The 25,580-nt window shown below is 42.7% G+C and overlaps 1 protein-coding gene across 1 annotated transcript; it reads right to left on the bottom strand.

The window, feature by feature from the left end:
• Positions 1–1,034: 1,034 nt before the first annotated feature.
• Positions 1,035–25,580, bottom strand: arpp21 (cAMP-regulated phosphoprotein, 21). The gene is made up of 24 exons (XM_017041323.2): positions 25,356–25,580; positions 25,078–25,241; positions 24,236–24,282; positions 17,873–18,005; positions 14,337–14,506; positions 9,480–9,649; positions 8,977–9,142; positions 8,823–8,861; positions 8,647–8,712; positions 8,444–8,549; positions 8,095–8,233; positions 7,562–7,699; positions 7,368–7,464; positions 7,192–7,287; positions 7,063–7,100; positions 6,883–6,939; positions 5,808–5,998; positions 5,149–5,289; positions 4,398–4,510; positions 4,196–4,261; positions 3,662–3,835; positions 3,411–3,513; positions 1,735–1,841; positions 1,035–1,625 (listed from the first exon to the last, which is right to left on the bottom strand). The coding sequence occupies exons 7-24, from the start codon at positions 9,136–9,138 to the stop codon at positions 1,467–1,469; spliced, it is 1,992 nt and encodes a 663-aa protein (XP_016896812.1). The 5' UTR covers positions 9,139–9,142; positions 9,480–9,649; positions 14,337–14,506; positions 17,873–18,005; positions 24,236–24,282; positions 25,078–25,241; positions 25,356–25,580; the 3' UTR covers positions 1,035–1,466.

The following is a 25,580-nucleotide window of genomic DNA, read 5'->3' on the forward strand; positions in this document are numbered from 1 at the left end:
ATAACACGTGAGCTCATCATCGCCGTGTTCTTATGGATGTGACAGCAGTCTGATCACAGTGCTGGGGAAAAAGACTGCATTAGACAATTACACTGTATTTGTAAGGCTTTTTTTTAGCTTTGTCTAAAGTGCTGCAGGCGAGACCTTTAGAAGAACGTGTAAATAATTCAGATGACGACAGGATTTCCATTTAGCTGGACTGGTTTAAAGGTCCTGGTAATGTTCATTCTGCCTCGCTGTCACTGTGGATTCTGCTAAGATGGCCTAAGAATGCTTGACTGCTAAAAAAAATACATGAAAATCTTCAAAAACCTTAATAATTAATAACACTTTTGCTTTCTTACCTGGGGTTTCATTTAATTGGACCAAGCCATCATTTTAATCCTGGATTCTTTCCTAGTGTTTCAGGAGGATGGTCTCATGTTCTTACCTAATGTAAAGACAGTCAAGTGAATATTACAATGAAGGAAAGTGAGGCTCTAGTTTCCAACAGAGAAATGTTCAGATGCTCTAGTTTTTCAGCAGAAATGGTAAATGTGTCTGATCAGCAGGGGGCGCTGAAAGTTGCTGAAATGGAAATCTTCCAGGAGCTTTATTGAGTATGGTAACTGCAAATGTTCTTTTCTATTTATACCATATGTAACAGATGTCATGATGACATGGAACCCTGAACATGTTCTGTTCCTTGGTGGAAACACTGTGTGAGAACAACCCGTGTATAGAAACCCAAAGAATAGGAACAACCCACGCACACACACACACACACACACTCGAACTGTAGAATCATGAATTTCTCACATGTTAAAGAAACGACGTTTAGCAGACGTTAATGAACTGAGTGGATGGTTAAGTGTCTGTATCTGCACTTTAGCTCGGCACCAAGCACAGATGTGATTCTATTTACGTTAAGTATATGGAGTGTGTCCTCATATATTGCACTTTATTTGCTGATGCATGCATCATCCACCCTCATTAGCATCAGCATCGACATGAGGGGTGTAAAAGAAAAAAAAGAAAGAAAAAAAGTCACCCAGTGAGTCCAGCCATAGCACTTTATTCTCTTCACACAGTGCATTTCCTTAAAACACCATATATGTATATATATATATATATATTTCAATATAATTATTATAAAACTCCATTTATGTATATAAATAATGCATTCAATACAGCAGCTCTGATATATATATACTATTAAGCTTTGGTACATTGGTACATTGGTGTGTGAGTGAGTGAGTGTGTGATGTGTGTACATGCTTGTGTGTGTGCGTGCGTGTAAAAACAATGCGGCTCTTGGGCCCCATCAGGACAAAGGCAGGGGTAGAAGAGAGAGAAGGGCCTAGTGGGTAAAAGGGAGGTGTTTGTCTTAAACGTGTGTGTGTGTGTGTGTGTGTGTGTGTGTGGTGAGTTCACACAGGAACTGAAGTATCATCACTACATCCGCTCAGGCGTCTTCATCTCAGTCATCAGTACTGGCCGCTCCAGGACGGGGCGCTGAGGTTGCTGCAGCTGGGAGGGTGGCAGCTGCTGTGGTGGGGGGGCGGGGGCACCACGCAGCAGTAACCCACCTCCCCGCCCACAGCAGGAACTACTTTAGTGGGTGGATAGGACAGTGAGAGGCCTCCCTGCAGAGGCAGACAGAGCAGAGAGAAAGTTGTGGAATTTGCCTGGGCAGCACTTTGTGAACTGAACCACTCTGTGGCAACGACACCTCTGGGTCCTCCCTGTGTTTACCTGAACCACGCTACATTGATGAGAGGCCATCGGTGAGTACGTCCCCAGCACGGCCTGGGCCTGAGTGTGGGTAGGTTGCTGGACTCCGACGGGTGGAGCGTAACCTGCTGCAAAACACACAAGTGTATACCAGATTATTAACTTTGTTTTTTAATCACTGCATTTTGTCCAGTAAAATGGTTATTAAAGGGAAAACTGCCATGGGGGTGGGGGGAGGGTGGGGGGGGGTGCACAACCAGACAGTGTGTTGCTGCAACTTTGTACTGCACTAAACTATGAGGAAATACATCATGGTGAAAATAGAATATACAACACACTTTTTTACTCTTTACACCCTGACTACAGAGGGCGACACATTCCCAACTGTAACTCAGAGCGGTCTCAGTACTGATGGATTATCAGGGAGTAAAGGAACATTTATCGGTTTAACGATCATGTATATTTGACCTGGAGTCTAATCAGTTCATTCTAGAAGTCAAAGGTTTCAAAGACAAATCAGTGTCAACTGTTCCAATTAGTCATTTGTGAATCTGTTTTAGTTCCAAATGGACAAAAACCAACAAATCAATGCCAATGATTTGCCTCTCAGACTCCACAGCGTCTCAAACACTGGAACATTTCCTTCTTTGCTTTAATGAAACAAACAGCTGTTAATGTTCAAAGGTAGAGTGTGCAGAACCTGTTGTGTTGTTAGAGAAGACGTGGCTTCCCTGCAGGGGGTACTGTGGTGCAAAATGACTTTTTATTATGTAAAGTTTTCTCACATTAAACAGGAAACACATGTAGCTTTTCTGATTAGCTGCTTCTTCTCTTCATTCCAAAAAAATGTTTAGTGACGCACAAAGTTTTGCTCTGAGATTCATATCCTACGGAGACTCTGATCCTTAGCCTCCCCCACTCAACACTCACTCACGTTTGGGTAATTTTTACCAATATCCGTTGAACCCTGCCCCTGCAGGTCATCAGTTGTTACTGCAGCCAAAATACAATTCCAGGTGGCGTCCAAGGTCAGAGCCAAAGGGAACATTTGTCTTTCACGCACAGCATGTAGTTCTAACAAGAAGCAAGTGGTGCATTACTGCCACCTACTGTAAAAAAACATTCAACCATGAATGTCCTAATCAGTCGCAAAAAAGTTAAAAAGAAAAGACAAAGAGAAGGCATCATCTCTGCATATGAAGTTTCCCTTTGAAAAACGGAGGAAATGACCTAAGCATGATCTGATCTTTTTAAAGCACACTCCTGGAGAGTTTGGAGAGTGATTCATTTAATGTACAGCATAAAATGCCCTGCGTGGTTTTTATTCTTGTGACACTTTTATTCATCATTTTGAATTGATAAGAGCTGAACTTCTTTTCTATTATTCTCAAGTCTTTATTACCACTGGCTTAAAATATAAATGACTTCAATAAAATAATTTAGAATGATTATAACAGTGTGGTTTTTATGAGCATTCTCAGTTGCACTCATCCATCCGTCTTTGTTTGGTCCTGTTCTCGTCTTCTTCTTCTTCTTCTTCCTCTTCTTCTTCCTCTTCGTCTTCTTCTTCTTCTTCCTCTTCCTCTTCCTCTTCCTCTTCACTACATCTCCGACAGTGTAACGGCCCCCTCCTCTACTGCCACAGTCTCACCCTCACACACACACACACACACACACACCTGTGGTAGGTACTGTACCTGTTGGTTGTGCTACTTGGCTGTGCAGGTGCTGACTGGGGGACACAGGCCTGCAGCCGTGCTGAGCTGAGGTAGAGTACTGACCGTAGTAATACACAGGCACCTGCAGGAGGATATATTACAATCAGTAAGTATTACTCTCTCCTCTGCCGGCTGTGAAGATGACAGAGATCTGGTGTCAAGAAAGTACGCCCAATCAACGCTGCCTTTATGAAGCAGCACTATTCAACGCTGTGACTGTGGTGCCGTACCTGAGGTGAGGGCTGGCAGTAACTGGGAGGGTTAGGAGGAGGAGGAAGAGGAGGAGGAGGAGGAGGAGGAGCTGCATAGACGTAACCCTGACTGTGAGGGTAGAGGGGCGGGGCTTCGCCTGCTGACTGACAGCTCAGTGTCACGTGAGCAAACTGAGAAGAGAGGTCTTCCATCTGTTGGTGGACACACACACACACACACATTAGGTTTTCATGAAATCAATGATAATGTTGTTAAATTAACGTTTAAAGATTTTCCAGAATCATAAAGTGTATTATTTATTGTAAGACAAACAAAAAAAAAAACAGACTTGTGTCACATTACACCAATATAGTATACCTGTGTATATATATTTACATATATACTGTATATATGATACTAAAACAGTAAACAGATGTGTACTAGTATGTCGGTTCATATTCATATAATGTCCTTAGGTGTTGTGTGTTTGACCTCTTGGGGGCGTGGTCTGTTAACTCTTAGTAATCAGTGTAACTCTAAATGGTGTGTTTGTGCAGTGGGACAGTACATACTGGTTGTGGTGGAGGGACAGGTAACATCTGTGGAGCTGAGTAAGAGACAGACGAGTACTGCACCACCTGAGGGAGACACAGGTGGAGACACGGGCATGAAGAGACGTTGACATCTACACACACACACACACGTGTGACCGCGGGAACGCATCCCGTATGTTAAACACGGCCTGCTGTGAGTGTGTGCCTGGCTGTGTACTACCTGCTGCTGCTGAGAGGGAGCGCTCTGAGGCTGAGTCTGGCTCCTGATTGGTGGCTGGCTGTCTGGAGGGATGTAAACAGCAGGAGATCCATCAGGGTTGAGAAAAGGCTGCCCTGAGAGTGTGAAGGCAGGAGAATGAGCGTGTGTGGGAACTGGAGTCTCTGTGGTGTACACGTGTACACAACATTTCAAAGTCAAGGTCATCGTGAAACACAGCTCAGTTTATCTGTTTATCCAGACCGGTGTTTCCCAACCTTTTTTGAACCACGGCACATATATATCATCAGGAAAACAATAACAATCTCACAAAAAGTCTATCTAATGAAATATAATCATCTTCTAGTTTAAATGTACTCCTGTTTAGTTGAAGACAACGCAGATATAGAGGCAGGAATTGAAGACAGACACTCACAAAGATCTTCTTCAACAGCTCTGATTATCTTTGTTTTTAGTTTTCATAACCATCTGCTGCCACCTTATGGAAGAGGATTTAATTGTTCTGCCTGTCATGCATTGACGAGAAAAGAAAAATGATATGCAATAAATAAATGATAGTTTTCAGTCGAATAAGTTGGATCAAATTGAATAATTTTCCACGGCACACCTAACAATCTCTCACGGCACACTAGGGGGCCACGGCCCAGTGGTTGGGAATCACTGATCTAGACTCTGTGACTACATTTGTTAACATGTCCTAAAAAAAAAATCACTAACTCATGTGTGTGTGTGTGTATGTGTGTGTGTTGTGTACCAGTATGTGGGTTCACTAATATGCTTCCTGGTGGGATCCCGTTCTCCATGATGTAGGAAGAGTTGTGGGTGGGCTCCTCTCTGACGGGAGGAGACGAGCTTTGGGGACAGGTGGCTGGCAGTCTGTACAGAGCGATGGAGCCTATGGAGAAATGACAGAAAAGTATAAATATATAAAACATAAGAGACGTGTGGCAGCACTTCCAACTAACGGACTCATTTTTACAACATCTCCATCTGATGAAGAACGACACACACCGCTCCTCTCCGTGCTAAAAATGATTCCGTGTGCACCCCCTGAGAGCAGACTCTGGGATGACGTATTTTTTTTCCTCCTGACTGTGTGAAGACGTCTGGAGGTGTGGTGTGAAAATTTGCAGCTACGGCGTGAGCGTTCGTGGAATTGCTTCACATCTTCACACCAGACACACTTCCACTTCTCTTTGTTAATTAGATGCTACTGATTAAAACAGGAGATCATTTATAAACAGTGATGTTTTTCCCAGAGTGTGGCGTGCTGATGAAATCTGGGAATAAGTTTCCTGGCTCTCAGGTGCGGAGGAGCGAAGTGTCTCACCCTCCTCCCCTGAATTTACACATCCAAAGTGTGACAAAGGGAGCGGTTAGACAAAAGGTCACAGCGTTCTTCCAAAGACGCACCTGAACCTTGCGGTTCCCAGCTGTGGTTAGCGGGGTGACAGTGTTTCGGGGCGGAACTCGTCCAGTGGCAGGAGGAATCTGAGTCGATGCTGCTCCACGGTTGGGGTTCGTTGCTGTAGCGACAGTCGATCTCCGTGCTGCTCTGTTTGCTGCTGCCGTTCCAGCTGGAGCTGGAGCTTTTACGACTGTTCCTGTGAATCACAGCCACGGTTTACCATTCAAAATGTTCTACATCCACTTCTATTGCTGGTGAGAGACACAGACGATTCTAAACCACGAGCAGCTCAGTACGGGAATGTTTCACTAATCGACTTTAGCTCCAAAAAGATGTTCAAAGCAGAGACAAATGCACTTTTCATTAAGATAAAATCTAAAGGATAAACGTGATTTTAATGTGTTAAAACCAAGGTTTGTACAATTCAAATGTTGAACTGGAATCATCCTAATGTCAGAGAACGCCCGGCTCTGTGGTTTTTACTGTCCTTTTTATTGTTTCTCTAATGTATGCGTTGCTATTTTTAGCAGTTAGCAAATGCTGTTTCTGTGCGAGGAGCCGCTTCGTGGAATATAACATTTCGCCCTTATCTAACCTCAGAAAACATGTTGGAGAAACTGAAGACATGAGCAAATCAAATCAAACTTTTCCTCAAGAATGTCTGAAAAGTCAGAGACATAAAAAGTTTATCATAAAAAAACAATTCAATTCTTGAAGAAATAAAAAACAAAAAACTAAATTACCAGCTCTAAACAGCACAACTGAGCATTTATTATGTAGTTATTTATTTTAAACAGTTGTACTGTAGAGAGTTCCAGAAAATAATAAACACCATCTGCTCTGTTAAATTTCAAAATGATAAATTTAATGTTAATACATTTAAACTTTAACTACAGCCTACACCTTTCAGTTACATCCAGAAGTTCTATTGTTGTGGTGGGTTTTTTTTTGCGATTAAAAAAATCAAATCTTAAAAAAACAAAAATGTTTTGCCCTGTTTCCATCAGACCAGGTCAGGGTCGGTCACATCGATCAGAATAAATGAAATGAGAAATAACATCAGTGATGACAGAGCTCTACCTGAAGAGCTGCCTTTTCCGCTGAGTCTCAGCGTATGGGTTGTAGTCCTCCACGGCCCTGCTCACACAAAACACACACACACACAAAACACACACACACACACGCATATATTAATTTTCTCATCTAAATATAACAAGTTCAAAAAGGAACATGGAGAAAACTCACTGCAGGCAAGGTTACCTGGTTTCTGCATGGGCGCTCTCCTGGGTGAAGAAAGGCTGAGGAGAAAAAAAAAATAAGAGTGCGAAAGAAATGAGTGAGTCTGGTCAGCGTCATCTCTGCCCGTCTTCATCTGCCTCTCTGTCTCACCTCCTGGTTAAAGATTCGCTCTCTGACTTTTTGATATTCCTCCTCTCTCTCCTCCACCGACTTGCTTTGTTTCTCCCGTAACGTGTGAGTTCGATTCTGTAAAACAAGGACAGGTCAAAACGCTGAAAGGAAATGAGGAAGGTCAAAAAAACGGAATAAACTCCAGAGAGGTAAACCTGGTCGTCGGAACTGTTGTCTCTCTTCAGAATGAATTTCCAGCAGTTGATTTCCTCCTTGTCCTTGTCCACCTGATCCACGAAACGCTGCTCAGGTCTTTTGGAGACAAAACCAACAACGAGCACAGTGAGATTCAAACCGAAGGGCGTGGGCTGGCTCGGCTGACTCACTCAGAGATGCTGGGCATGCTTACATGCGTGTGCTGCTGGTCCTGTTGATGATGACAGACTTGCCTGTGTGGTCTACATTGTGCTCCATGCCAAAGTAGGCCGCCACCCGATGGACCAGCATACGGTGGTACGACGACATGTGAGGAAACTTCTTAAAAGCGCTGACGGCGGTAGGAATGGGAAATGACACGGAGAGGCAGGAGCGAGGAGGAGGAGAAGGAAATGAAAGCAGGAAGGAGGAAGGAGGACGGCGATGGAAGGAGGGAGTGACAAAGGACCAGAGGGGGAGGGAGGAAGGTGGAGTGAGAAAGAGAGGTAGAGAGAATGAGGTCAACTCAAACTGCCAGTAATTTTTGGCTCCAGTCCAGGTTTGTCCCCCGTGGTGCCGACAGACCTGCACTAACACCACTGACTCCATACATCGACCGGCAAAATGAACATACTTTTAATTCACTTCAAGTCGTCTTCAATCTACTCCAGATATTAGGCTGCGCACCAGTTTCATGTAAGTACATTTAAAGAACACACACACACACACACACACACACACTCATACCTATTGCTGGTAATGAAGTCAATCATGTCCTGCTCCAGTTTCAGCAGCATCATTCGGTCTCTGGGGTTGCTGTTGAGGGTTTCGGTGATAAAGTGGTGCAGGTCTATGCCGGTGGAGTCGGTGTACTCCACGCTGGACTCTGAGATGAAAGCGACACAGGCAGGAAACTCAGGGACGTGTTTACGAGAGAACAACAGAAAAAGCCAAAACAGCACAGTGCAATATCAAAGAGCCCAGGAGGGCGGCATCTAAACAGCAGCGCAGAATTCCTTTTTATTACATTTCAATTACTTTCTTTGGTTTATGAGACATCAATCACTCTCTAACACACACACACACACACACATACCTTTGGTCAGTTTCTTTGGTTCTGGCAGCGTCTCCTGCTCCTCCTCTCTACACGATGTCCTCTCATCGTCATGGCAGCCTGATGAAACATTTGTGTCTTGAGAAGCCTGAGAGAAAGATCAAATTTAATTTGAGTTTGATGATGACGAGGATGAAGAAGAGGTGTATGATGTGTGTGTGTGTGTGTGTGTGTGTGTGTATTACCTGGCTTTCTTCAAATGGCGACGACTCCTCACAGACAGCTACTGTTCGCACTAACTTTCCTTTCGCCTGGAACGCACACACACCCACACAGAGGCCATATTACATATTTATAGAGTAGAATGCAATCGATATTGCAGTGAGGATGAATAATGAGAGGCAAAATTATTTTAGCTTACCTTAACTTTTTTCTTTGGTTGCACCTGGTTACAGTGTTTCTGCGAGCGAGGACACAATTTGTCAGCGAGTGAGCGCGAGGAGCCGAAGGGCGCATAATTTGCTGGTGTATTATTAATGTGGTGGCGAGCACCGCTGTGCGTTAGTGTCACTTACTTGCTGCTCCGGCTTCTTACTGTCGTGGTGACGCTCCTCTTCCTCCCTCTGACTGCAGAGGGACAAACACGGCGTAGGGGAGGGGCAGCTGATGACGTCACAGGGCGGCACATCGCAGGCTTTTAGGAGGACTTGTGCACTTTCTACGGCAGCTTCGGTCATTCTTCTGTACAGCAGCAAACACACTGAGTGAGTCTGCGGTGTGTGTGTGTGTGTGTGTGTGTGTGTGTGTAGGAACAGCCCTGGTAATGTTACTGGTTTCTCTTTAGGACCATATGTTCTAATGAGAACAAAACTTTGTCCCTAATGAAGCAGAACATTTGTTTCAGCTGTTTTTGGGGGAAAAATGTCAATTGAATTGATGGGAGTTTTAGGCACTAATGGTTTTATGGTCAGAGACGGGAAAAACTGTACAAACAGATGGAGGTCAATGCACAATCCTAACAGAAAGAGCTGTGGAAACCTGTGTGTGTGTGTGTGTGTGTTAATAAAATCGTTCAAACCTATTTGGCGTTGTTTACTGGAGAGCCTCACAGGTAAATGATGAGGTCATATATCCCATGTTCCAGCAGGGCGGCCAGAAACGCAATTATCCTCTTTCCACCAGCGTTCAGACCCTCGGTGCTGTTGTTCTGTGTGTGCTGGCTCTTCAGTGGTCAATGGGAGAAAAGGCCTGAAGAGACGGAAAAACACAGTGGGAGACAGATAAATAAATAAATAAATAAATAAAAGTGTCGGTGCTTATTGTAGCGGGAAAGTGCCGCTCTCGCTATTTTTCTGGCACTCACATACAAACAGGCACAATAACGCATTCAGCAGTTACCAAGGCATAAAAGAAAAGCTGCAGTAAAATGGCACCATGTAGTTAAGCTAATGTGTGCGTTTGTGTGTATTAACCTCTGCTGCAGCCTCACAGCCGTTTCAGGCTCCACTCTTAATTGCTACTTTGGCTTTGTAATGGAACTGTGTCTATGGATCTGTGACGCTAACATATAGGCTTGTCCTCCACTCGGCCATTAGCCTGTGTGTTTACATGTGTGCAGGTCCTGTACACTCATGTCTGCTCTGTGTGTGTGTATGTGTGTGTGTGCTGGTATGTTTGTGTGTCCTGGAGCTTTTCTTAGAAACAGCAGCTGTGGATGGTATCATCTGATCCACCACAGATATTCCCAGAATGCCAAGATGAGTTTGTAATCCCTGTGGTGAGAATGTGGCTAAGACCAAAGAGATAGACCAAAGGGGGAAACGCACACACACACGCGCACACACACACTAGGAAGTGTCATTCCACCATCTTTTCCGAAGGACCAACTGCGTTCATTTGGGACATACATTCCACTGTAACTGGGAGCTCAGAGGGACACTTATTCCTGTAACACCTGGGATGGGATAACGAGCTCGGAGAATGCTGAGTCCCATAACATGGTTATTTAACACCCGGCCAGAGATAACAGCACTTTTTTTAATATGAAGCTCAAGTGGTGTTTACTTCCGCTGCCGCCTTGTGTCTGCGGCAGTGACAAGAAATACTTGTGATATGGACGACAGCCGTCTGAAATTACTGGCTGAGATAACACTGAGCAGAAGAGCTGTGTTTTCATTAGAAAATCGAATGGAACAAGTTCTTCACCACTGCTATTCTATTTAATACACAGACGTATTATGTTCTGGTGATTCCTGAAATGGTTTGTAATAATCACTAGTCAGAATTATTATTATTTGTATGTTATTCCCAAGTATAAATATGTTTTGATTTTTTTTTAGTCTAACATGAAAGCGCACCATAATAATAGAAGAATCGTCACTTTAGGATTGTGACAGCAGACATCGATGCCAGCTCTCTTTTTCTGGTTAAACAGACCAATTTGTGTTTAATAAGACGGATATATATAAATTATTAAATTATCGTTAGCAATGTTGAAAGCGTCACGCTAGGCTCTGCTAAATGCATCATTTATTTGCACAACTCACTGACATTTTGAAGCCAAGACAATTTTTCAAGAAATCACCAGCCAATTAATGTGTAATTAGATTCCTCATAATTGCTGGCTCTGTTGTTTGTTTGTCTGGGCGAGATACTGCCGCAATCTGTCCCTGTGTGGTGCTCTGCTGCAGCCCACAGATGATACGGGGACGATCAGGGGACAATCAGGGGACGATCAGGGGACACGGAGACAGTCAAAAGCACACAACAACTTGCGATGCTCCCTAACGTGCAGTTGACAGCTACTTGTTGAGACGTCCTTTAACCGAACGCATCAACTCCACATGTGCTGCACTGTGACTGACCCTTGGACAGAGGGGGGAGGGAGGGAGGGGGACAAAATGATGCATGTCCTCTCATCAACACAATCAAAAACAACAGTCGTACGGGTCCAGAGCTGCATCTCTGCAACAATCAGAGGAGGATGGGATCACGGCACAAAAGACAGGAAGAGGAGAGAGTGACACAGGGCAGATACACTTCAGAGAAAACAAGATGAACGCAGGGGAGAGGGGAGCAGGGGTGAGGGGAGGGGAGGAAGAAGTCTGCAGGGACTTTAGAGGTGAAGCCGGGTGACGGCAGGAGATGGAGAAAAGTGAGGAATTGATAAAAGAGAGACTCGCAGCTCAGTCTGTCTACGCGCTTTCCAGCCAACGGTCGTGAAGACGGGATTTGAGTGGAAGTACCAGTTTTTGAGCTGAGCGCTGCAGAAGCGGCCAGCCGCCCGGGGAGAAGGTGTGACACGATCATTAGCGCGTGACGGATGGCGGCGGGAGGCAGGGAGCGCCAGTACCCGCTACATCATCATCCATCTGCTGCTCTCCCCAAAGCCTTCGGCCTCGGAGCCACTTACTCACCAGGACACCTTTCTTCTCCAGCCAAAAGCTGCCTGGCTCATCTACACAGACACACAGGCGGCAGTGGGAAAACGTCCAAAAGCTACTGTAGACGGCCATTGTCGGCAGCAAGTTATATTAAGACCTTCAGGCCACTGCCATCTGATTCAGAACGAAGGCCGTTGAATGAACTATGAGGATCATCTTCTAACCACTGCACAGCTCTTACATTTATTTTTTTCTACAGTCTCCCCACTGGTTTGTCCGTTTCCGAGGACAGGCAGCTCTGCTTTCTTATTTGTTTTAATTTGCACCATTCTTTTTGAGAAAAAACCTATAAAAACTGGGAAACGTTATTGCCTGCGGTTACACAGGCTGCTGTTTGGGTTTTGTGGGAATTTAAAAGGGGACTTTATGTTTTCTCTCCCTCAGCTCAGAGCTCATTATGAGACCATTCAGCTAGAGAGTGAAAACCGCAAGAGCAGGTCCCTCTGGTCCAAAATAATAATTGATCATTTTACTGGGATTCTTCTGCAGTTTTTAAATCAGTTACATACACAGGTGTCCAACTGTGTTTATATGTTTGATCCCTAAACACTCACACCATTATACCTGAAATCTTTTTGATGGAGATTCTATTTTTTTTCTCATTACACCTGCTGCGGTATATTAGAGTAAAATAAAAAAGGTCACCGATTCTTTTGTCCTCTACTCTGAGACGAGCAAAGTAGAGAAAGTGGGCTACTGGTGAAAATACAGGGTGCAGCGGTCTTCGAGTCCACAGCACCTGGGCTTGTGGGCGCGACAGCTGTGCTGCTGCTCTGCAGCTGAATTCAAACCTGAGGTGGTGAAAATACCAGGAAAGCACAGAGAGGTGGCCTTGAACGGCTACTTCACTCAGAATAGGCTCTGTGGCTCTCAAACGCTGTCATTCACCGACGCCGTCGCAGCTTCGCGGACGTGATGTGGTGAATATGCTGAGACAAACAGGTGTCATCTTGGTGCACGAGTTCAAGGCTTCCTGTTAACCCACAAAAATGCGACAGGCCAATGACGACGCTTGATCAGGTGTGTGATCTGTTGCGGTCAGAGGGTTTTAAAACAGGTGCAAGTCATGTCTGACTGTGTCTGTTGGGTATTTTTTTTCTTTTCTTTTTTATTGCTGTGAGTGCACTTCCTGGTTTAATGTTGAACAATTGAGCCTGAAATAACTGCGTGAGGACAGCATAAACATTTACTGTCACTATTTTACAGCCCAGTATTGTCATAAATGAACTAGGTTTTGGAGGTAAGTACTGGTAATAAAGGGGCAGTTTATCATTTCAATTTTCAAACGAAATCACATTCATTCATGGCATTATGAAATGAGTATGGACATACAGGCTCCATCTTGTGGTACTGCATGGTGGTCTATCACTAATATGGACCCGTCTGTATTAGTTCAAGTTGGTAAATCCAACATACAGTTCTAGTGGTTTATTTTAAAGTGCCACAAGAGGGAGCCTGTACCTTTCAAGTTGAGGATTAAGACGTTGATAACGATTGAATTTACCGTAATTTTTGTGCGAATATATTTAATAAATGTAAAAAAATACACAAACTATAAAAAGTCAATGTTTTAAACATGAGTTAATTATCACTGGTACGAATCGGAAAATGGGCGTCAGGAATTCATGCAGGTGAAAATACAATTTTCGACAATTACCGCAACAAAATTGGAGAACTCTAAAGGTCGATCGAAATTAGATGAAAAAAAAAAAAAAAAAAAAACTCGTCATCGCCCCACGCCTGAAAAGAACCCTCACAAAGATAGAAAGACAAACATATGTTTGTGTCGCATTACAGTGACCCGGACTGGAGCTCAGACACCGGGCTATTTTTACACCTGGCGGCCGGGGAGCGGACCTCCTGCTGCGGGACTTCACCGTGCTGTCAGAGCCGAGGACGAAGACAACACAGCAGGAGGAACCAGCAGCAATAATTCACCTAATAGAGTGAAGCTAAACAGACATTTATTATAACATATGACATAATATATATATATATATATACATATATATATATATTTATACACGCTATTGCTGAAATCACAAGTACATTTAAATATTCTACTTTTAAGTGGACACGTGTTATATACAACAAAGAAACTGGAAATCGAAAGAAAAGTCGTGTTAAAATCAGACGTAAATCAACTTCAACTCCTTGTGAGTGTCAATTAAATGTTGGTAGAATTTTCAAAGTGTGATTTTTTTTGTCCATTTAAACGATCGAGATCGATGATCGGCGTCGCTAAGGTGACAGCGGCGGGGCTGAGGCGACCGTTAGTTAGCAGCGTTCACACAGATCTTCGTTTAAACCACGGAGTTTTTCACAACAAATACACGAAAGAAATCCCCGTTTGACCAGTTTTAACTACATTAACTATTTAAAATCATTTTAAAAAACATCGTCCTGGTACAGCGGAGGATGTGAGTGTTTTATAGTGCTAATAAAGCAGGGGTGGTTTCAGCAGTTACCCCGGTTTCAGTTCGTCTTCTTACCGTGAGCTGTCGCTGTCTTTTCGCCGCGGTCCGTTGGACTGTGGCCGTTGATCAACTGCTGCTCGAACCAGCGACTCCGACTGCCGCACATTCACCCAGCGTCTGCTCACTGAGAGCTCCGCGCCTCTCCTTCGCCTTTTTCCTGTCTGCGTCTGAGCAGGAGGAGCGGACTAGAGGAGGAGAGAGGAGGGGGAGGAGTGAAGAAGGTGAGAAAAGGAGGAGAGGAGGAGGAGGTGAGGAAGGGAAGACAGGAGGAGAGTGCAGACAGGAGAGTGCAGACAGTTCTGAAACCCACAGCCACGCGCCCACGCGCACATGCAAAGGGTGGAACGCAGGAGAGGCGCTGCTCCATCGGCCCACTCACCTGTCTCTCTGTCCTCATCCTGCGTGTCTCTCTCATCTCCACATCTGAAGGTCTCCAGCTCCAGCTCGTCCCATTTCCATATCCCTGCATTTCTACCTCACTGATATGTCCTCACACTTTGTCTCATTTGCTGGACTCCCCCACATTAGACTGTCTGTCCACCTCTTTATCATGTCCTTCACCTTCATGTCCGTCTGTCCTCATACTCTATAACCTGTGTCTCATTTTCATAATGTCCTCCTGCTGTAAGTCTTCACATCTATTGACCCCTCTCCTGGGGGACATGGTCTATTGTCCTGTCCTTCAGTCCACAGTTTTCCTGACTACGTCCCTCTCACCGTCTTATCTCTCATCATGGTCTTATGCACCCTATTGTTCTGTCCCTCTGTCCACCTACCGTTGATCTGTTTGACTGTTACAGTTGTCTCAGTCATGTCTCACTGTCTCCATATGGTATGTCTCCCATTCTCTCTGTATCTTCCTCCTGTAGTGTCTATGTCTTTCAACACCCCGTGACTCATTATCAGGTGTCTCTCTCTAACGTCTCAAACTGTCTGTCTGTCCCCACCCTCTCTTTGTCTCTCTACTGTTCTGTCTTTTTTCTCACTATTTTACACATTTGTCTCGTTCTGTCTCTGTCTCTCTGACCTTATATTATACGTCTCTCTGTTCTACTACTAGTCTCTGTCCCTACACTGTGCGTCTCTTTCACGTTTCTGTCTCCCTCTTTAACTGCGTGTCTCCCTTATTTCCCTGTGTCTGAATTATATGTCCATTTGTCGTTTCCCTCACCTGTCTCTCTCTCTCTCTCTCTCTCTCTCTCCCCCCCTCCCTTGTTTCAGCCCATGTCTCTTTACTCTTGTAATTACTGCAGTAACTGGCGTGAACACAAAGAGAAACTGTCTCCTGTGCCTTTATTAAATCTAAAAATACTCCGTCTCTTTCTTGCAGTGGTGGGCCACAGGCTGCGTTTGACACAATAAGTAGGCATTTTCGCATAAGTACAAATTTGAGTGTATCCTTGTGCCGAACACATATGAGACTTTATCAACCTGGGGGTGAGGAGGGGGGAGGCTGAAAGAGAGACAGATTATGCTTGTTATGTGTCTCGTGCATTAGAAGTCCCTCCACTGCCATGTCGGAGCTGTGTTGTTGTTTTTGGTCTTTGTGGTCTGTCGGTGTTTGTGCGAGCTCGTCTTTGTCCTCGTGGTGCTGTTGTGTGTCTCTGGGGTCGTTTTCTGTTCCGCCCGGGGGTTTTTTTTGGTAGCATTTTAGAGTTGATGAACTATGAGGCGTCAGCTGCTCTGTGGACTCGGCCTGTTTTCTAATTGGCACCGTAGTAGAACCCATTCACATTTTAACATTTTACTCCGTACACACTGATATACACAGCCACCAGACCATACCTGAACCACCGTACAGGAGAATCAGATCATTCATTCATTCAATATGAATATACTTTGCCACACAAGTGTGTTTCCACTGTTCCATTACAGAGAACTAGTTATTCTGTTTGAGATTTTTTTTATAATGTAATATAAATCCTTAATCCTTAACATGGACTGTTATTTGACCATGTCAAACAGTTGTACAAAAGTATAATGATTCATGTGCATTTTCTGATCTATACAAGCCTCCAGATAAAGAGGAAAAAGACTATGTTAAAGTTAGCTTCACTGACCTATGGGCTTCGATGGAGGTGTTATATCATACCAAGGTCAGCAGACGCTTCTCCACCCCGGCAGGTTGAACAGTAAACTCCAAAGTCTGTGAGACGGCTCTGTGCTCGTCTGAATGAGTCTGGTCTGGTCTAGTCTAGTCTATTCTAACAGGTTTAGGGCTGGTCTGCAGTTAAAAGCTCATTGACAAAGCCGCGGGTGGCGCAATCATCATTTCGCCTGACCTTGATAACAGAACGACGTTTTTTTTTTCAGAGTGAAGAAAACCCAGCTTTCTGTTTCGATGAAATCACCTCCATCACTTTTACTTTTTGAAGCTCACGCATAAATCAGTCAGAAATGAATGGAGATGCAGAATGTATGAGTTATATTAAAATATGTACTGGAGAAAATAGATAATAAATACTGGTTTATCAACGCTGTGTCTAATTAATTAACCTAACGACTTAACACGTACGCTCTCTCGTCATAAAGAATTCCTGCTCTATGCTGGAGTTTGTACAGCAGGTAGAGCCTTTCTGACCGTCTGGATTGCTGCAGGTTATTCTATATTAAACGTTTCTAACAGTGGTTGGGCTCTGTTGTTTCACTGTGGGTATCTTCTGTAAACCTGCTGTTCCAAATGAATCGCCCCCCAGTGGCATTAATATGGCCGTTAAGCTGAAATTAATATTTTATGATCACTCACACTTTCTAAAATAAATTCTCTTGACATTACGGTCCAAATGTTGTACAGCAAACTGCCAGCCATTCTATTTGAGCTGAATTTTAATGGATTAGGAGTCGGTGGTGGGGAATCAATCAAATGTCAAACTCTAAAAATATCATTATTAGTCCTACGGAGAGCGGAACACGGAGAATGTGTCTGTTAGCACTAGAGAACGCTGTTCAAATATAGCTGCAGCCCCGGCAGGAGCCAGTGTTATCCTTTATCACTGTATACTGTATGTTTACACCCACCATCCAAATCTGAGTCACCCACTATGGTTACACCGCCACACAGGCCCGAGTAATAAGGTATCCTGTTACACGGGTGACGTCTCATTAAATGTTTCCAAGCGTGATGTCAGGACCGCTGTTTCAGAACAGCTCAGGTCATTAATGTCCAAATCCAATCTCTATGGCTATCCTTTACAACACTAATGAATACATTAGGATCCGTGCTAATGTAGTGTTTCTCTTCTCTCGCAGACATTTTGATTCCTTATCTTGTATTTTTTTTATTTGCTTTTGATCTTTTTTTTTTTATCGTGGGGTGGGTTCACGGTAAAGTCACTTTAACCAAAGTGCAGTTTAATGTCGTTGTGGTGGAGCATTTCTGCAGACGTTAGCAGACCTCAGAATAAACGCAGGCTCACAACACACATGCTAATGTGGCTTTTTGGTGGCTGGCTGTGATTGGTCACTCGGTGTATATATAAACACAGAAGTTTCTGATTCAATTTTGCAAAATTCACAAGTGAAGTAGAATGAAGAACCACTTCAGTCGTTACCTTCATCAGGGGTCACCGCGTCTGTAGTCGATGTAGTGATTCAACATAGTTTCCATACAGGGCGCCCTGCCCTCCCTGACTCAGTCATCCTCATTCTGCCTGGAAATCAGCTCCAAAGATGGATCCTTCCTTCCTGTGTGGAAGCAGAGATTACCTCATTAGGCTGGTGAACAGAGAAGAGAATGATAGCTTCATTAATAAACAGTAGCCCATTTAAATACAAAAAAGTGCTTGACACACTGGGGAAGTTAACAATAACAAAGAGAAGTGTGTCTCAGCACGGAGCTGTAAAGAGGTCCAGGATCACTCCCACACCGGAGGATTCCCGCTGCAACTGCTGCACAGATTTGGCCCTGAATAATAATAATAATAATAATAATTATAAAACAGTCAGCTTTCTTATCTGAGCTGATGTCATTAACATGTTAGAAATACACATTTCAGGTCATTTCAGACTCAACATCTCAGATATCAATTTGTTAGTTTTTTTAGAAAAGATTTGGAATGAAAATAGAGCAAACTTTATATTTCCCTTAACTGTAAGAAATATATGATCAAAATGAATATGGTAATGAGTATTAAAACATTTACTGTATTTCCTTTAGGATGATAAAATACAATGTCCAGTTAAAAACACACATCATAACTCTCTCTCCCCTCCGGCTCATTTGCACCAGCTGAGTCGTCAACAACCTGCCTCTGAGTTACAGTCAAACAGAGAAGAGTGTGCACGCCTGTTCTTTCAGATGACAGTTTCACAACATCAGAGACACCACACTAAGAATAAGTGTGAACGTTCACTCCACAGATAGGTGTAAAGTCTGCCTCTCTGACGACTTGTTTTAATGATGTTTTAGGTTGAACTGTTTTCACTGCATCACTCTGGATTCTATAATCCAGTTTTATCCAGATTGACAAAAGTCGTAAAAAAACAAATCATAATCTTGGCCTTAAAACAACTATTTGAGGCCCGATGTGCAGCACTGAGTGTGCACATCTCCATCACGTGCACGGCAGGAGACTAACTGCAGGGTTATTTTGGTCACACAGCCCTCATGTACTGGGCTCTTCTTCATCACATGCACACGTCATTTCTGGTAAAGAGTGAATAAATTACTGCAGTACTGGTGAGTACCTTCAGCTGAAGAAGCACAGGCAGTGAGACAGGTGTTCATAACGGGTATAATCCATGGTTACCCAGTGATACGGTCTACTCCACCAAAGTGTGTTTTTACAGTCACAGTGCTGTTGTTTGGTCAGCTAACTGCACGGTGACACAAACATTTTCATGATGGAGATTTATTTTCTTAATTGATTTTTGGTACTGATATCCAAAAGCTGGAGCAATTTTTTAATGACAATAATTGTCACTGATTTTAAATATTTACCAAATGCACTAATGTGTTACGTCCTGGTCCGTGACGTGTGTTATAAAAATAAATGTGTCTCAGGACAAAAACGTCAGCTGTCAAATGTTGTTGTACAGCTGAGTGACTGATTTGGCTCCGCCCTCCCGTGGGGCTGTACACCTCTAACAATGGTTTGATGACACTGTCGTGAAAAGTTTTATTTAGGGATGTATTACTTACATTAGAGACAGTCACCTCAGTGGTACTTTAGCTTGGGTAACGTTGCTAATGGACGATGTGTCCTTTTTTTTTAAAGCCCATTTAAAAGCGCATTAAAGTGTGTGAACAATATGTTCAACAATCTGTTGAACCAGCCCTGCACATTCACTAAAGTTTCTGATGAAATGTTCCGTTCAATACAACAATCATTAGGACGTAGCTGCAACAATTAAACATAAGTCAACGTGCTATAAGATGATCAACCCCGATACCTACAACGAGTCCCCTGACCCTGCTGCGGCTCGGACGTCTTTTCTTATTGACTTTGCATTTAGTCTCCTGTGTGTGCATAGATTTTCTCCAATTTGCTCCCAGCGACAGTTCAAACTGAGCAAAGGTGTAAATGTGATTGTTAACAGTTATATGCTTTGGCAATAAAGGCGTATCGCACATTAGCTCAATGCTAGCTGCCATTGGTTGTCGCTCCTTCACGACCCTGAAGTGTTGGAAGACGACAGAGACGGAGCTGGAGCTCTGCTGTTTGCTAATAATCACAGATGTTCTGACAGGTTTTCACACAACAGTTACCATAAGAAGACAACGACTCTAATGAATCACTGGGACATTCACCTGCTCGCCTCACTTCATCTTCTAAAGTTCATTTGAGGTTTGAGGAAGTGGTGGGAGAACTTGTGTGGTTCCGTTGCTCCGTTCTCCCCGCGTTCAGATTCTGTGTTCGACATCATTATAAAAATTAATGTACACCATTAGTGCAGCCAAACGCAGCTCAATAAGAAACTGAGAGCAAATTAAGGTTTGTCCTGGGCAAAGGGACATATTTTAATTCTCACTTCAATATATGGAATTTCATCATTTGCATAACCTTGACTTTTTAATAAGCTCTCACAGTTGAAGGACAGAGGTGTAGCCGGCGAATTATATTACGTATCCTTCATCTGCATGCCACGGCCGATTCAAGCCTACGCAAAAGAAATGTGGATTTTTCTATCAAGACGTCCTCACGTTACTGCACTTCAGATATCAGCCACACACTCCACTCTGACAGGGGCTTCGACCTCTCGGTTTTTTTTTTCTTAAACCAATATTTAGACATGTTAACAAGTCTGACTGGACACCACGGAGGTAAGCACGACCATGTAAGAAACACGACAAGCAAACACTCGTCCACTAGGAGATAAGAGCCTTTGATGGGGTTCATTCTGGTTCCATTAATTCTACTCTCATTCTGTTCAAAGTCATTCACAGACGCCATTATTCAAAGAGAAAATTACACCATAATCTATAACCCATGAACCCTCCTATATATATGATAAATGTAGGCTGGAGGAGGGAGACCTTCTTCACCCTTTGTACCAAGATAGAAATGATCATTTGTAACTTTTCCCCCCCCCTGGAGTGGACTCAAATAGTTCCATGAAGCTGAGAGCTGGATCCAGGACTGTAAACAGGAAAAATAACAAAACCTCTCCTCCTGTTCAATCATTAGTTTGAATGATTTCTCTACTCCAGGAATTAGCCAACAGAGCACAGCTCAAGAGCAGACGGCTCCTGTTAAATGACAGACGCAGAGTTTGATCAAATCTGGCAGCTTCTCATCTGTTCCCAGGAGGCATTAAACACTGATCCTGCCGATCGAGAACCGCATCAAAATTTGAATTTTATGTTATTTGCTGTTCTTCTGAATGTCACTTTCACTTCAGTCACTACCTGTACCTGTAAAATAAGAATAAATAATGCATGGTCACAGTGGGGATTACAAGTTTTCATTTCGGTTATTGAGAAGAAGCTTTCGTTAAATTAATTTCCGTGAGCTTCGTGGCATCTTTGATGCTTTACGTCCATCCATTCATTTGTTTTCTACCGACCTAATGCTTTTTCAGCGATTCAAAACTTTGGGTTTTATGTTTCTCTCTTCCTCCCTGAACATGGACACTGTCACAAAGTTCAAGTTCAGTTACTTCCATTTAACCTGATTAAGTGAATCACATGATCAGGTCACATGATCAATCACATTAAAAACCCAAGCTGAACTGGGGCCTGAACCAGTGATAACTAAAAATGATAATAAGCTGAACACTATAGTTTTCATCAGCTGATACTAGTAATGTCAAAATAAACACTACATTTATGTGATCCTTCATGTAAATAATGTTTTTCTGAGTATATACACTCTAAAATGTCTAGAGATTATAGAACATTTTTATTCATTCACACCTAAAAACAATCTGACTGGTATTTTTAGTTTTTTGGTTAAATTAAGAAGCCCTTTAAAACATGCCGTTCCGTTTTCTGTAGTAAAAACTGTGTTACTTAAATCTCACTCCACCTTCGCTGTTCACAACCCACACTGGAAAAAACAAAAACGACATCTTCTCGACTCAACCACAAACTGAGATGACTGAACATGGGCCTCAGGATTTGCGTCACACAGAGCGAGCAGACTTCAGAAGTCTGAATGAAACCAACCTCCAATCAACGCACACGTCATTTAACCCTTCAGTGACCGACGAACTCCATGAAGCAACTCTATAACAAAAAATATATAACTGGCGTTGTTAAAATACACAACTTGACCTATGACACATGTACACATACAGATACACACACACACACACACACACACACACAGAGTCGTTGCTACTGCCGGTATGGTTGGTATGCGTGTGCACCGAGGGCAGCGCCTCAGTGGCGCTCGTTTCCCGTTACACGTGCACAGAAATACCGTCACTGTTGTGGTTGCTGCTTTGAACACGCCTCATTAGAAAGTGCACAGCTGACTGTGTGTCTTCAACGTGTGTGTGTGTGTGTGTGTGTGTCATACTGTTACATCAGTTCCAGGGCCTTGCTGAAAAGCAGGGACGTCTGTTTAAAGATCTTACTGGAAATGGGATTAGAGCAGACCTCATCTCTCCTGTGGCAGCGCAGGGTAAACTCACTTCTGGTACACACTCAAGACAAATACTTAGTAACGTCAAATATTTATATACCGTGGAATAGGATAGAATAGAACAGATAGAATAGATCACAATTGTCTTGATAATGAATAAATAGTATTTATGAATATTTAGTTTTACTAAAAAAGTAGATACTTGTGTTTTGTAGACTTATGAAAAATGACGTCTTGAAACTACTTACTTGACAGGCTTGACAACATCTTAAAGTCAGTACATACAATAAAATCTGAAATTCTTAATGCCATGTGTTACTTTCACTTCCTGTGTTACTTTCGCTCTCATCATTGTACAAGTAAAAAATGTTAAGGTAAGTTAGGTCATGACGTCTCTTGTGGTGGGGTTTGACAGGGAAAAGAGGCTCGAGATCAGACCAAATAACATTACTGGATGTTTGTGGGCCATTTTATGTTAACATAAAATGCCCCTCAAAAAAACTTCAATCAGAAACCAGCTCAAAAAGTTACTGAAATGAAACAAAGGCAACAAATAAAGATAAAGTAATACTTAATAATACACAAAAACGTAGCTCTGAAATATGTAAAAATCGGATTAATTGATTTATTAATTCATTTATTAATTCATATAATTTAAAGTGAACAGTTAGCCAAAACTTTAGCCAAAAGATACTTTAAAGAAGAATACAGACCTGCCATAAAAATTAACTGAAAACATACTGGATAAAAAGGAAAAAACACCAACCAAAAAGGTAATGTTTGAAAAGGGCTAAGCTCTCCGCTGCTATGCTAAGCTAACAAACACGCTTCATTTCTCTGACCAAACTAAAAACTAAAAGCTGGCTGCTGTGCTACTGTTTTCCCCAGATGTTAATGTGTTTTTTACTTAGGGGCAGAGTAACTTTCAGCATCACTTATAAACAAGTGCTGGGTCGACGCAGCAGCCTCTTTGTAGCCTCATTGTGTGTAAATGTCTTTGTGTGCAAGTGTGTACAAGAGATCGAGTGACACCTCAACAAGTGAAGCTCATAAATATTAATAGGGGCTTCATGAATATTCAGTGGATGAACTATGAATATTTAAACTATGATGGAGCATGTGGCTGGCTGACTCGACAGCCACAGACACGAAACAGACAAATAGACCTTCTCCTCCTTTGCTTCTTCACCTCGGAGAGATGCGGCGACGCACTCTCTCTTTCAGGCCACATTAATCCTCATTAAGAATACATAATTTTTTATGATTTTGTTTTCATGAGAACTGCGGCTCGGTAATAAGACTAATGATCTCTGTGATGTTTCTCAACAGACACGCAACATCTGATGAGCTCAACCAGATGACTGGTGCCTTCGGTTTTGTTTTTTTCTCCCCACATATGTGCATACATGTACTGTAAGTACGTTTAAGATGCTACATCCACACCAGGAATATTCTATATACTTTATACTAGTATTTTCATCCAATTATCTGTACCACTTTCTAATTTTTTGAAGCCATGCCTTTGCAGTACTATTTAGGCAAAGTACACGTATGTACACACAGTTAACCAGACCATCAGAGAGCCACATGTAGAAACAAACAAATCTTCCTTCCAGTCTGCACTACATTAGACAGTAAAGCTACACACATCCGTTACAACCACATGGAGAAAACGCTAACTCGGAACAATCCAGTCTTCCACACCGTCATCCTGACATATTCTCCTTTATGTTCCTTTATTCTAAAGAAAGCAGCACTGTGTGTTGACAGGAGGTGGAGCTGGAGCTGTCAGGGCGGATGATCCATGAAACATCTTCACCAACAGCTTAACTATTGTAAATGGAGACACACGGGTGCAGTGGAGGACGTGAGGACGGGTGGACTCACCATACTGTACAGGAGACAAAGGTCAGTAAGACGACGAGTGTCTCCCCCTGAAAGACACAAGTGAAATATGATGAAGCGATTGTCCAACTAGATCCACTCCAACTGTACTAAAGCCATTCATTTAACAGGATCAAACCACTATGATTTAGAAACACTGACTGGAAATCAGATTAAATTACAAATTTGAGATAATACTAAACAAATAAATTTTGAAGATGCCCCACCACCACCACCCGCCCCCGGGCTTTAGAAACATGAGGGTGACATTAAACTTCAGCATCTGTGTTATTCATCATAATAAGGAGACCGAGGAAGAGGAAGTGACTCATTTTCAGCTACACAGAATTTTATTATTTCACCAAAATGTCCCTTTATTTTTAAACTTTTTGAGCTTGATCATCTACTGGTGACTTTTTGATTACTTTAATACATCTGGTACACTAGTTGTCTTTGACCTGAATTTATGTCTGTAATTTCGCTTTGAAGAAAATGTTCTGCCACGCATCATCGACACACACTACTTCTTACTATATATTTAAATTATTAAAACACATACAATGTATAGCTGACTGTGTAAATATATGTTTTATTTATGTTTCTGCTGTAGGATGTATCTAATGTATAAAAAATTATATATATACACGCATACATATACATATATATTTAACATATATATATTTAACTGACCTTAGTAAATTCTGGTGCTTTAATCAAAGGTTGTCTATCAATTTGATAAGAAAAATAAATTTTAAGCCAAACATTTAGTTATCAAATATTTTAAAAACGTTCTACTTACTCCTTATTTTTAAAAAACAAAAACTTAAAACCATTCTTTGCCTTACCTTGACTTATGGATGAAGTCCGTGGTTGTATCTCTCGGTTTTCCATCACCTCGTGGAGGCTAATGTTTAGTCTTCGTTGTTCATCCAAGGCAAAATCGATCCTTGAATTTCCAGAAGTTTCGAAAGAAACTTGGCTTTGAATGTGCGTGGCCGATGTTTCATGTCTGCTGAGACAAGGACAGCGGTAAAGGTGGTTTCTTACGGGACAGACACACAGCCAGTCTTTTCTTTTGTACCAATATATTTAAAAAGAACGACTCTTCTGTTTTGAAGCTAACCTTTTAGCTCCAGCGTCACTTATCATCTCCTGTTTAGACCGGAAGTCCAGTTGTGAGGAGTGTTTCCGTCTTGTAATACAGTCCGTCCAATCAGGCAGAGCATAGAAAACGCTGTTCTTCACCTGCTACTGGCTCTAACGTCAGTTCACGTACGACCCCTTGAGGTGAAGCAGAGTACTGTTCGCCTCCTCTGCTGATTTTTCTCTGCACTTCATTGGCTGAGGA

This window comes from Cynoglossus semilaevis, chromosome 18 (genome assembly GCF_000523025.1).
Source record: "Cynoglossus semilaevis isolate Cse_v1.0 chromosome 18, Cse_v1.0, whole genome shotgun sequence".
Taxonomy (NCBI): domain Eukaryota; kingdom Metazoa; phylum Chordata; class Actinopteri; order Pleuronectiformes; family Cynoglossidae; genus Cynoglossus; species Cynoglossus semilaevis.

Bases quoted from the DNA above. Each gene is read 5' to 3' on its own strand.
- arpp21 (XM_017041323.2), bottom strand. From the start codon at position 9,138: ATGACCGAAGCTGCCGTAGAAAGTGCACAAGTCCTCCTAAAAGCCTGC. The intron at 3,836-4,195 runs GTATGTACTGTC...GTCCACCAACAG, and splicing joins CTGTCCCTCCACCACAACCA to ATGGAAGACCTCTCTTCTCA. The intron at 3,514-3,661 runs GTACGGCACCAC...ATCCTCCTGCAG, and splicing joins ACTGCCAGCCCTCACCTCAG to GTGCCTGTGTATTACTACGG.